This window comes from Asparagus officinalis, chromosome 5 (assembly GCF_001876935.1).
Source record: "Asparagus officinalis chromosome 5, Aspof.V1, whole genome shotgun sequence".
Taxonomy (NCBI): Eukaryota; Viridiplantae; Streptophyta; class Magnoliopsida; order Asparagales; family Asparagaceae; genus Asparagus; species Asparagus officinalis.
Genome location: NC_033798.1, coordinates 29,847,950 through 29,861,666, shown reverse-complemented (window position 1 = coordinate 29,861,666; position 13,717 = coordinate 29,847,950). Strand labels below are relative to the sequence as shown.

Sequence of the window (13,717 nt, the reverse complement as noted above, 5' to 3'; positions counted from 1 at the left end):
CGCGTATCATACGTAAACTGAACTACCATCTACCTATCTAATATGCTAAAACAAGACCCTGGGTGTCACATGTCAAATTTTTAAAGAATTGACTATTTATTTTCTATGTATTCTTGCAATTTCATAAAGTATTGAAATTTAACATCTCTTACTTACCACTAGTTGCATTATCTCTCACTACTTCATCAGCTCAATTTCACTGATGGCTAAATCTGATCAACTTCACCGCTCTCTCCATTCATCCCCTCTCTATAAATGTTGCAAACTAATCCCAATAAAAGGACTATGTGATCCCTTTATCTTCAATTAATTTCAACTCCATGATGATGTGATTTGTTGATTAGGCGAGTTTAATCGGGCTTTTTGCTATGCATCCAACTTTACTTTTTTTGAAGAGTTTATGGCTACAATCCACTCTATGAAAGTATTTTATCCATTTTATATGTGTATCTTTTTGTTATGGGTACATCAACATATCCCTTGTGTTGCTTCTTGGTTTATAATTTTTCCCCTCTATTGCTTATTTGCTCGTAATTTTTCTTCTTTGTTGCTTATTTGTCTGTAAATTCTTCTCAATGAGGTTTTGCTATCCAATTGGGGTTTTGCTATCCAATTATACCAATGGCGCATTGAGAAAATGTATCGTATGACAATGTCCTTGATAAGAATGTAAATCATTTAGACAAAATCAATCATGGCCAAGTCGAGATCACGAAACTATAAACAATTTATAGTTGTCAATATCAACATTGGTGAAGGTGCATATATGCAAAACATGTTATATATTTATACTGTAAGCTTAGTTTTTCTTAATTATTCTTAGTTTTTCTTAATTATTCTAAGTCTTGAAACAATATCTTAGCAAATGTATGTTAAATACTACAATATAAAAATTTAGCTTCATTCTTTATGTCAATTTAGATTTTTCTTTTTTTTAATTGCTCAAAATACACCCAAATAGTTTGTGAAATATCTGTTTTTAGTTTAATTATCATGCTCACGGCTCAAACTAATAACTGAATGCACACATCTCAATGATTGAGCAAAGAAAATATGAAGTGAAAATTCTATAACTAAATTAACAAAAATGGCGGTTGAACACCAGTGTTAGTCAATAAGTAACAATAACACCACCAGCACCGGCACACAATATAAGATATATATTATATAATAACGCGCCACACAGCAATACATTTCACATTAACTAGAAAAAGAAGACTCAATTGAATCACTGATAAGCTTAGAAACGAAGTGTCAACATTATTCACTGCTTTAGCAAGCTGATTTCAGCATAAGCATATAATACTGATCCATGTTTAGCCCATGGCATACTTCTGCGTCCAGGAGCGCGCTGTGGATTCGTACTTGGCCCTGTCAGTCTTGTACATGTGAGCAATCTCAGGGACCAAAGGATCATCGGGATTGGGATCGGTGAGGAGGGAGCATATAGACAGCAAGACCTGTTTCAAGAGAGAATCACCCGAGGGCTATGTAAGTAAACATGGGTACATTGGAGATAGCTCCCATCATTTACACGTATGTAGCAATATTGAAAATAACAATAGTGCATAACGCAACAATCACCTCTCGATAACGTAAACGCAAAACAATGCGTAATGTACGCCACATGTGTTATCATTTAGTTAAATCTTTAATAAATACAAATAGTTACAATGGTTTCAATAGATCTTATCATCACAGTTACAAAATATATCATCACAAGAATAATGATGCCATCAACGCTTAACAAACAATTCAAAAGTAAGACAATTTCTATAACAAGAAAATTCTCTGAAGTTTCTATGATCAATTATATCAAAATACTAGTCTATAGGTTATGTCGAAATAACGTAGGGTGTTGAAATAATGCATGTTAAATTGAGATAACTTACATTATTATCGAAAGAATGCATGCTTATAAAAATAGTTGAGGGAGAAATGAGTTATTAGGACATTCGTGAGGGAGAAATGAGTTATTTGTACTTTATTCATCTAAAAATACCAATCCAGGGATGATAAGAGCTAATAAAATAGTTGAGGGGTAATGAGTGGATGCAAGGGGTTATCTGCAATTTATCCTATCGACATTTAGGGTAAACAAAATAACTTCTTGATGAAGATAAACGCAAAGAGCATAGTACCTTGGAGATTGTCAAGGCCGGGCTCCATTGCTCTTTAAGAATGTCAAGGCAGATGCTCCCGTTACTGTTGATGTTTGGATGGAAAACCCTCGTGCGGAATGAGACCTATACACAAGGTAAGTTTCTAATAAGTTGTATTTACATGAAGTATGGACTTACAATAAATCTAGTCACAAGTCCACTTGGGAGAATTTAGAAACAGAAAGAAATCGATACCTTGAAAGGAGAAATTATTTTAGAACAGAAGAAGATTTAAACATGATCAGGTTTAAGCATTTGTATCGGTCCAAAACCAGTTCAAACAAATGAGCAATAATATGAAAAGAAATTAAAATAGTTAAGATATCGCTTCTTCTAAAAGAATTACACTGCACTCAAATCAATCTTTATCAAACTGCAGACAGAGCATTAATTCGAATCTACATTCAGAGTGCCTTAAAACCATAGCCAAAATGCCTCTGCGTTAAGTGCTCAACTGATGCTGAAAGCAGCAGCTTCTTTTAGACAATTACACATACGCATATACAAATTAGACAAAGGAATCTCCAGTCATTTATTTTTCTTCCTTTTTTATACAACAAACATGTCACACAAAGATGAACCAAGTCTATTTTGAAATGGGAATATCAAAAGAAGGGAACTTTCGTCTAACAGACAATGTTACATTAAACGTTGGACGCTCCTAGGCGCCAGACTTGGCGCCCAACGCTTAGACGCCTAGGCGGGCGCGCCTAAGCAGTTTTTGGGCCTTTTTTTTCTTTTTTGAATTGCGATACTTGAATATAAATATATATATATATACTCGATCAAAAATGCATAAATACAAAAATACCAACACATATGCTATCCAAACTATAATAGTCAATCAAAGATGCATACATACTAAACAGCAAGGCATATAATATCCCATAACTAGAAGTTTAGGTCCCAAAATATCAGCAAAAACACCGTCAAACAAGAATAGTCTAGATCTAATATAATGAATTAACAATATGCATCTAATCTAATCTCATCATCAAACATCATCATCATGACTTAACTTGTATACATATCAAATGTAACATTAGTTTTCCAACAATCCAAGTTAAAGTTTGAAGGCCCATAGAAAAGCACCAAGGTGAAACTTCGTAAGGAATATGTGCCAAAACAATGAATGCAGGTATCACTTTATAGTTACTAAAGATTTCTAGCTTTTTCTTCAAATGGGTTTTTATAACACCAAATAACAAATGAAGAGATTTCTAGCTTTTTCTTCAAATGGGTTTTTATAACACCAAATAACAAATGAAGTGCAACACAAATTTGCACAGTTATTTAAAAGAAAAAAATGGGTTTTTATAACACCAAATAACAAATGAAGTGCAACACAAATTTGCACAGTTATTTAAAAGAAAAAAATCCCCAAGTTTCCATTTCCAGTAAAGACAGATGGAAAACATGGGCATCATTTTCAACACTTCAACTTGAACTTAAGTTTAGTTGTTAACTTAAGTTTAGTTGTTAACTTAAACTTAAGTTTAGTTGTTAACTTAAACTTAAGTTTACTAATTACTGTGGTAACTGTACATTGTTACAGAGATTGGGGAACTTAAACTTAAGTTTATAATTACAGAGATCGAGAAGCTTCCACGTACACTAACTTAGTAACTTAAATAGATATTTAAATAGATATTTAAGAATTTTCTATAAACTAACTAATTACTTACAGAGATCGGGGATCGAAGACGAGGCCTGAGATCGACGGAGGTGCTCTGAGAGCCGTCGAAGAGGATCTGGGAAGCTTCGACGGCGCCGGCGAAGCTTCGAGAGGTGTCGAGACTCGAGAGGCGTCGGCGAAGCTTTGATAGGCGTCGACAAAGCGTCAAGAGGTGTCGGGAAGCTCCGAGAAGCGTCGGGAAGCAAAGACGAGGTGAGCAAACTTTCTCGTGGCGAACAGGGTTTTGAATTCGTGGCGGCGTTGGGGAAATTTTAACAAAAATTAGGGTTTCCACGACACTTATCACTAAGTTGGGTTTAGGTTTTGGGTTTGGGTTTGTTTTCAGCACCGTTTGTTTTTTTTTTATTTGGGCCGGCCGTTTTAACGGCCCGCTTAGGTCTGAGCGGCCGTGTAAGCGCTCCCAGCATCTAAATTCCTCCACTCAAGTCATTTTGAGACGCCTGGGGCACCGCCTCCGCCTAGACGGGCGCCTAGGGTGTTTTTTAAAAACACTGCTAACAGAAAACTAATTGAAACACTTATTCATAAACTGCATGTCAAAAACAATTACTAATTAAATATGAATGCATATATTCCCTTCCAAAATGTAACATGGAGAAAAGAAAAAGGTTTTTGGTAATGAGTTAGTACATAATTAAAATAATTTAGCACCACAGGTATGATGGCATTTTGATTAGCAATAGGTTGAGTACACAGTTCAAAAATTTTAGCAACTAGGAATGATCTGATTCTGAGATTGTTAAGAAATATATCACAAAGATGGGCAGTAGACTACAACTAAATACTTACTGGAATTTCATTCCTCAATGGCAGACACAGTGGTGTTCCTGGCACGTCCAAGCGATGACATCCTAAACAACTATGAGATTGTGTAAGAGGTTTGTCTAGTATCTTTATGGAAGTTGTGAGGAAATGGGTAACAAAGTGTAGATGAGTCCACAAATATTCATATTGGAGGTCTTAAGAAGCTGGGATGTTTTGGTCAAGATCAAAGAACAAGTGACAAAGCATTCTGATTTCTGAAGCATATAAAATGTAAGCAATCTTTCTGGCAATATTAAAAGATGATGTTCACACTTTCAACTCTGTTAAGAATGATATCCCTGAAATCATGTAACTCACCACATGCAATCTACAGAGTTACTTCCTTCCCTTGTTATATTTAAGCTAGAATATAACAAGCTTCCTTTATCATTTGCACTCACTATGTCTATCAATGCTTTAAAAAGTTGTCCTTTCTCACTTCCTTATTTGAATCTGGATATATTCTAAATACTATAGACAGAATAAACCTGCTCTGCCTAGAAGACCAACAACCTTATAGGAAACCAAATAAGAGGGTTACACCTTCAAAATTAAGCTCTTTATATCTTATATGATAATTCGTTACAAGATATCGTCTGACAAATATTTTAATCTGGCAGAAGAAGCAAATACATCAAAACAGCAAACTAAGGAGTGGTACCTTGGGGGGTTTGAACGGATAATCTGGTGGGAAATGAATTGTCACTAGAAAAACGCCCCCAGAAAAGGGACTATCTGTCGGACCCATGATGGTTGCTTGCCAATGGAACATGTCCTCACCAACAGGGCCTAAAAGATAAGGAAAATAAAATAAGTTAATAGAACATCACAAAATTTCTGCTACTTTTTTTAAGTCTCACTAAATAAATTTGAGCCATGTGCAATTAAATTTTTATGGACAAGCTAATTAAACACCAGCAAATTTCAGAATGGTTTTTTTAAGACTCAGCAGATCATACACTTCAAATTTTAGCTCTAATTCATAGTGAAGGCTAATTTTACTTCCCACCATGCTAAAGGAACGAACTCGAGATGTTCCATTTTTATGGACTCCCCAGATCATACACTTTTAATTTCCCCACAAATTCATTGTGAGGGCTAATTTTACTTCCCAGATTTAGCCCCCATGCTAACAATAATGGAATGAACTCGAGATATTCTATTTTATTTTATTTATATTGATTTAATTATTCTATAAATTATTATCAACTCGATTAATTAAAAATAACAACTCTCACCAGCCTCAAGTGATACAATCAAACTGCCGCCATCTCACCTCCCTACCGCACTCAATGAATCAAATATGAGCTTTACATGTTCGGTTCGTTTGTTTATAAGATATTTGTTTAAATTTCTTATGACTACACTTACCCACATAATGTTATGTTTCATCATCTCCCATCTCCTACATTTTTCGGTTTATGGTTCAATGCTCATTTTAAGAGGTTTAAGAATCCCAAACTTTTTCTAACTGAACAATTTAATTGCAGGTTTGTATGTAAGTAGTTATAAAGGAAAAGTTTCCCTCATAGATTTAAATGTTATTAAAAGAATAAAGTTCCATGGTCAAATAAAAGTTCTCTTCAAACCAAATAAAAATTTTCTTGATAATCAATTTCCTGTTCATAAACTATAGAATATTAACTCTGATAAAAGTTCATCATTCGATAAATATTTGATCAATATTGGAAGGATATATGTATTCGAGTCCATATTCAAAGAAGTTTCAAATTTGAAATTCAAGTTCGAAGATTATAAAAAACTACAAACATGAAGACATCAATATTCAATTCAATTAATTCTGTTTCCAACCCTATATTGACTGCATTCCTTGCAAGTTTGTATACAAGTCCTCAAGCTGGAAAATACACAGTACTTGCACTGACACAAAAACCATCTCTTTGAGTAGACCATTTATTGAAGACCTTTACCATCAAAATCCAGAATATAATTGACTATGTTCTATAACTAGTTGCCAACTTCTCAGCTCTCTATAAGTCAGAAATGTATTCCTCCGGTCAAAAAAAACTCAGAAAATTATTAAGTTGGGGTAACCCAGCTTATTTTTTGGTGGCTTATAAGCTACATAGTTTGACCAAGTAAAAGACCATTTTGCCCCCTGCATTTGAGAAAATTCTAAAGCCCTCTTCTCTGTCTCCAACCCCTTTTTGGTCATTTTGACAACATGAATGGATTATAACCACTCATTCCAAGCACACTAATATAAAAAATGGATTATAATCAACTAAATTTACCAAACACTTTGGATAATAATTCACTTGACTTGTATGCTATTTGTGGATTATAATCCGAAGTTGCCAAACATGCTTTCAATAAATTGCTAATTTTTTGAGTTATTTTGGTTAATTTCTAACCAAAAATTATTTTTCCTATTTTTCAGAGAAGACTCTCAACAACGGAACACTGTAACGACGGGCTATTTTTTGGCTAATTTATAATTACTAGAAATTATCAAATTATGTACCATAAGGACAAGTCAAAAAACAGTACTGAAAAAAGGTTATCATAACGTACAATATACCTATAAGATCTCGAATAATACTTGTACATTCTCCACATGTTTTAATCAAAGCATAACTTTCAGCTCTCCAAGCAATGTTGAGTGATTTCCAAATTTCAATAATATAGTAAGTGAACCTATAGTATTTATAGCCCCACAAGTCTTAATAACAAAATCGATCAAGATAATCCTTGCAAGTTAGACAAATAGATGTCCTAGATATCAAATGAACCCCTGGAGCTTGGCAGACAATACAAAAGTCGATAATATATTCATGAAGATTCGCCTGGACATCTACATGAAGATAAAGCACTATACGCCCCTTGCACAATACGAATGAAGTTCCATTATTTTATTCCATCTGTGTATTCTTAAGAACTTCTGACCCACCAAACTTGGGACAAAAACATCACTTTGTTACCCAAAAACAGCCTTAAACAAGAACTCAACCCAAATCTACTTCTAAACTAGCATCATACCAATACTGCTAAAATTTTAAAATTAAAAATTAGGGATTTCATCGAATAAAGATAACTATAATACTGAAATCCATAAAATTGAAAGAAAAAACAAAAACATTCAGGAAACCTGCACTGCATGATGTTGGAGGATCCTTCTGCAAGTCCTTCAACTCCTTCAAAATCCTCTTCGACGCCATCAGCAATCAAACAACCTACTGAACCAAAATAACACCGAATAACATCAGATCTATCCAAAAAAAAATTTTAAATATCCAGGGAAAAAAAGTGAAAAACTTTGTGAGGGTAATGAAGAATCCCTCTCCTCAGAAGTGTTTTCCGACGAAAAATACCACAAAATCCCCAAAAAAATGCAGGAAAAAACCCGAATACGGCTGGAACGAAACCCTAACCCCAGGATCCCAACCCGATCGAGAACAATTAGATCGATTAGAGGAAGAAAACGTACCAAATCAAGGGCCTCAGGTCACCGTCTCCTACGGCAAGAATCGAACACAAGTTTGGTTTTCTCGAAGGGGGCAGGTCTCTCTGTTTATATAGAGAGCCGGTGAGAAAATATTTCTTCGGTGGTTTTTGTTTTTGTCTTTTTTTTTTAAATTTCAAGCGCTCTGAGCCGTCCGACTGAAAATAGAAATATCTGGAGGGCTGAGAGGCGGCGGTACTTTGAGACGACCCATGTCATGGTCGAACCCCGTATGCTAGTGTGGGACCCACGTGTCATACATGGGTGTCGTTTTGGGGGTTATCTGCTGGGTGGAGGAAAAGTATTGACAAGCCGGTGTCCTCGAATAGGATCGCTTTATTCCAACGTCGCGTGAAGATTACGCAGGAATTGGATAGGGATTAGGGAGTAATTTGGTGGATTAGATGAGGTTTATTTTTAGGGGAGGTTTGGTTGGAGTACGAACGCTCCACAATAGGGGTGGAAGGGAGCCGAATAATTAATAAATAGTTCGGTTATTATTCATCCATATATTCAGTCAAGTTCGATTCAATCGTTCATTTAATACTAAACAAATAATTTTTAATATTCGGCTTATAAATGAATAGAATTTAATCAAATGTATGTTCGATTCGGTTGATTATTAACTATTTGATAACTATTTACATTTTAGTCCTATCAATTAAACTTATTGCAAATATTACCTATCAAAATTTTTGTTTACAGTTATTACCCCATATAAATACTTAAGTTGATGGAGTCATGGAATCTAGGGTTTGACCTTGTTTTATTTTTCCGCCTCAAGTCTCTCTCTCTCTCTCTCTCTCTCTCTCTCTCTCTCTCTCTCTCAAACTCCGACAATCGAACCTTCACTCAAGCTCCATCAATCTTCCCCTTGTCGGCAGATCTTCCCCTCGCCGGTAGATCAAGATCTCTCACTCAAGCTTCGGCCTCTTCCCCTTCGCCGGCGGACTCAAGCTCCAGTCTCTTCCCTCTCACCGACCGATCCTTCACACTCTCACAGTCTCCCTTTGCCTTTGCTGATTTACCCCCTTGGTCTCAAGTTTCGACGGTCTTGGTCTCTTCCCTCTTGATCCTTCCTCGAATCTTGACTCTTCGTCTCCGAATCAGGTCTTCATCAGCACTTCAGTCATCTGTGCTTCACCATCGGGGTCTCCATCAGTCGCTACCTCCCCAAACCCAATGAAACTCCACTAGCTTCACCTCTACCTCCCCAATCTGTGACCCCTTCATCAAAATGTAAGTTGAGGCTTAAAGTTACAATATTTTTTTTAATTTTGATCAAAGATTGATTTATCCATTTCGAATAATTGATGAATAGATATCGATTGTTAAACAAATAATGCAGGGAAATCGTAGTTTGTTGTTAAACAAATACTCGTAAATAATTATCGAACGCAAATAAATATTGTCGAATCGAATTTGATTGGTCATTTAGTATTCGACTCGAATATGACCGCGAATTCGAACTGAATCCGAATTTGAATAAGTGGTTGTTCGCTTCGATTCGATCATTTACTAGCCCTACTTCACACCACGCAGAATATTTGGAATCATGCACTATGCAAAATAGAGTGCAGTTTGAATTTTTTTAGTGTCACCCTGTTTGACACGCCACACATTCGCACGGTACAATGTTCTAATAGATTTCCTACTCAATTTTGGTAGAGAAAATTATTGTATATTTTTTCCCACACTAGTATAATGCATGTGCTTTGCACGTGAATGTAGTTGTTTAAGTTTTGATTTTTATGTGTTAATAAATAAATTTGTATAATAAGATTGTTTCAAAATAAATGTATGAATTAATTATTATTGTGTAATTAAAATTGTTTCTTTATAATAATTGTCCAGTGCTAACCTTTTTATATATAAGTCTCCCAAATCTACAATAATTCTTAAATAAGTCTGTCAAACTTATAAGTTCTCTTAAATATACCCCTCCAACTTGAAAGTTATTAGTTTAACTTAAATTAACTAAACTTCATTAATCTTGTTATCTTTTTCCTGACATTCTCTAAATAGTTACACTTAATACCAATAACATATTGTGATAGTCACTTCTGATTTCAATTATTTAATAGGATAAACTACACTAAACCATTATTGTAGACGTCAAAAATTGTCTATAGGTTCCCACACCCAGCTCGAGATGAAGAGAAGGCGATGAATGTCGATGTCCGAATCAAAGATGATTATTCGATGCCAAGGGGGAAGTAAAGGAATGCATGAAGTGATGAAGCGATGAATCAACAACGAGATTTAGAATGCATGTTCGAGAAGAAAATGGATGCATAAGTATGAAGAACTAAAATTTCGACCATGATTCAATCCGAATTAGAAAAAGCTTAAAAGACAAAAGTCGTAGGTCTCTTTGCCATATTTCCAACGCAACTTGAATCATCTTATTCTGAAGTCTGACAAAAGAATTAAAGCCAAAATACCAAAGGTAGTACAAACTATTTTGCACATGTGCGAAACACTCCAAAGTGTTTCACACATGTACGAAACACACCAAAGTGTTTCGCACATGTGCGGAATAGACAGGACTATTTTGCACAAATCAGCATATCGGGATGCGTTTTCGATGGTTTTTTATCGGTTTTGACGATTCCGAAGCCTCCCTAACTGCCTTAAGGCTATCCTTAAACGTAGGAGAGCTATTATTAACTGAAGATAAGGTTAAATCATGAATTCTTATTCGAAAATAGGGCACCCGAAGCCTATAAATACACCCCTAGGGCCCCTATACACGGGTAATATGGAATTTGGAGCTTGGAGGCTAGTTCTTAAGCCTATGAGAGGAGAGCCATGAATTTTAGATCTAAAACCGAGATCTTGGCGAGTTCTTCAGCATAAAAAGGAGGAGTTCAATAGATCTACAACCCCCTGCATCAGTTTTTTTAAGATCATACTGTAGGCGTTGAAAATTGCCTATAGGTCTCCACGAATAGCTCAAAGCTAAGAGAAGACGATGAACGTCACTATCCAAGTCACAGAAGCTTGATTGATGTCGACGAACGCTTGAAGTGAATCGGCGAACTATGTGAAGCAACGGAGTTTCAGAATAACGAGGATACAAATTGATCGGGAGCCCCGCGTCGCTTACAAAAGGCGCAACGCCCCTCGTGTCCCAGTTGACTTCACAACGATCCAATCATTGGAGCTTGTAGATCTCCTCTTCAGATTTCCAACGCACTTTGAATCGTTCAAATCCGAGTTCGGATGAAGAAGTTACGGCGAAAACGAACAAACATGCATAACGGAACGTCTCAGGCTGAACTGGGACACCCGAGGTGTCTCGGCACGACCGAGACACCCTAAGGTGTCTCGGCCATGGCGGAGACACCCAAGGGTGTCTCGGCCAAACGAGAAGGGTGTCTCGGTCAAAGCCGAGACACCCAAAAGTGTCTCGGACTTGGCCGAGACACCCAAAGGTGTCTCGGAACTTGTGGATCTATTTTAACCATGATTCGTTTTGAATATGAAGAAACTCAAAACATGAAAGTTGTAGATATTTTGGTCAGCTTTTCAACCAATCTGGAATCAGGTCATTTGGAGGTTATATGAGGAAGTTATGACCAAAATAGCGCCGAGACACCCAAAGGTGTCTCGGACCTGGCCGAGACACCCAAAGGTGTCTCGGAACTTGTGGAGCTATTTTGACCATGATTCTTTTTGAATCTGAAGAAACTCAAAACAGGAAAGTTGTATATATTTTTGTCAGATTTCCAACCAATCTAGAATCAGGTCATTTGGAGGTCATATGAGGAAGTTATGACTAAAATAGCGTAGAGACACCCAAAGGTGTCTCGGACCTGGCCGAGACACCCAAAGGTGTCTTGGAACTTGTGGAGCTGTTTTGACCATTATTGGTTTTGAATCTAAAGAAACTCAAAACAGGAAAGTTGTAGATATTTTTGTCAGCTTTCCAACCAATCTAGAATCAGGTCATTTTGAGGTCATATAAGGAAGTTATGACCAAAATAGCGTCGAGACACCCAAAGATGTCTCGGACCTGGCCGAGACACCCAAAGGTATCTCGGACCTTGTGGAGAACTTTTGGTCATGATCCGGTTAGAATCTGAAGAAACTCAAAACATAAAAGTTGTAGATTTTTTGTTATCTTTCCAACCCATCTGGAATTAGGTCATTTGGAGGCCATATGAGGAAGTTATGATCAAAATAGCGCTGAGACACCCAAAGGTGTCTCGGACCTGGCCGAGACACCCAAAGGTGTCTCGGACCTTGTGGAGAACTTTTGGCCATGTTCCGGTTAGAATCTGAAGAAACTTAAAACATGAAAGTTGTAGATCTCTTTGTTAGATTTCCAACACATCTTGAATCACTCAAATCCGAGTTCGGATGAAAGAATTAGAGCCAAAATACTAAAGAGGGTACAAACTATCTCGCACAGGTGCGAGACACCCTGAGCTGTCTCGCACTTGGGACGTGTTTTTTGACGGTTTTCGATCAGTTTGAACCGCCTGGACCTCCTGGAAGCCTATAAATACAGCCCCTGGAGCCTTATTTTTTCGGATCTGGAATTTTGGAGATTAGGCGAAGCCCTGCCGGATTGAAGACTGAAGGTGCACGGATTTCAGAGAGAAGGAGGAGAGATCGGATCGAGTTCTTCAACGCAAGAGATCGAAAGTTGTCAGATCTACATTACCCGTATCCAATCCTTAGTATTATCCCATTGTGGTAATTCTAAGAAGAGCAATTATCTCGCTTTTGTCGAGATAAGCGCTTCTGTTTCTAGATCTCCTCGCGGGTCGACGAAGCTCTGCCCAATTTTTCAGCAATCAGATCTGATCGACGATGGTCCACGGATAAACCTCGACACAGGCAAAGATCCCACGTAAGCAGAAGACCGATAAACGATCTCTGCGTTTGTTTGATAAAGTTATAAACTTTTTTTATTTTCATTGTGTAAGGAGATCTTATAAAAAGATCAACTTTTTATTTCATTCGAGTTTATTATAACGACTAAAGTTGTAATAGATTCGATAGCAATGAAGAAATCAACTTTCACCGTAAACAAATTGGCGACCACAGTGGGAGCCAACAGCCTCGCTGCCGAGGTTGTCGTGCCGCAGCCAACGATCAAGATCCCCGTGGCTGAAGAGGTCGAATACGAGTTTGACTAGCAAAAGTTCGAGGAGTACGTCTCCTCCTCCTCCTCCTCCAGATCCGCCTCTCCTGGCAAGCTCCCAGAAGATCCGTCGGTTTCCAGATCTGAAGACCCAAGAAGTCAATCTTCACGCCGTTGCTACTACAGTTGCACCTTGCAACGATCAGCCGACATCCGATGAGACTAGATCTGCAGATCTGAATTCCTTCACGATCAAGGAACAGACTGCTGAAGGCGCGCCAACCCTATCAAAGAGAGCACGTCAAAGGAAACGCCAACGCATCGCGCGCTAATTTGCCAAGGCTTTGGATCAGGTGGATGGACTCCATTATCAAGCAGATCTGGAGTTCAGAAAGTGCCAAATGGCTAATCTGTCGCCACGACCAGCATCGGAATCCTCCCCTCGATCTCCAATTAACGAATGAGTTCATGTCAAAAGAACCCGCTCTAATCTCGAG

The 13,717-nt window shown here is 37.3% G+C and overlaps 1 protein-coding gene across 2 annotated transcripts; it reads right to left on the bottom strand.

Moving 5' to 3' along the window:
* On the bottom strand, positions 1,120–8,251 carry LOC109842730 (ubiquitin-conjugating enzyme E2 28-like). 2 transcript variants are annotated; one of them, XM_020411599.1, is made up of 5 exons: positions 8,111–8,251; positions 7,772–7,856; positions 5,324–5,451; positions 2,142–2,246; positions 1,120–1,460 (listed from the first exon to the last, which is right to left on the bottom strand). In XM_020411599.1, the coding sequence occupies exons 2-5, from the start codon at positions 7,839–7,841 to the stop codon at positions 1,317–1,319; spliced, it is 447 nt and encodes a 148-aa protein (XP_020267188.1). In that variant the 5' UTR covers positions 7,842–7,856; positions 8,111–8,251; the 3' UTR covers positions 1,120–1,316. The 2 variants fall into 2 exon arrangements, with proteins under 2 accessions (XP_020267188.1, XP_020267187.1); XM_020411598.1 differs by having other exon boundaries at positions 7,772–7,859; positions 8,111–8,246.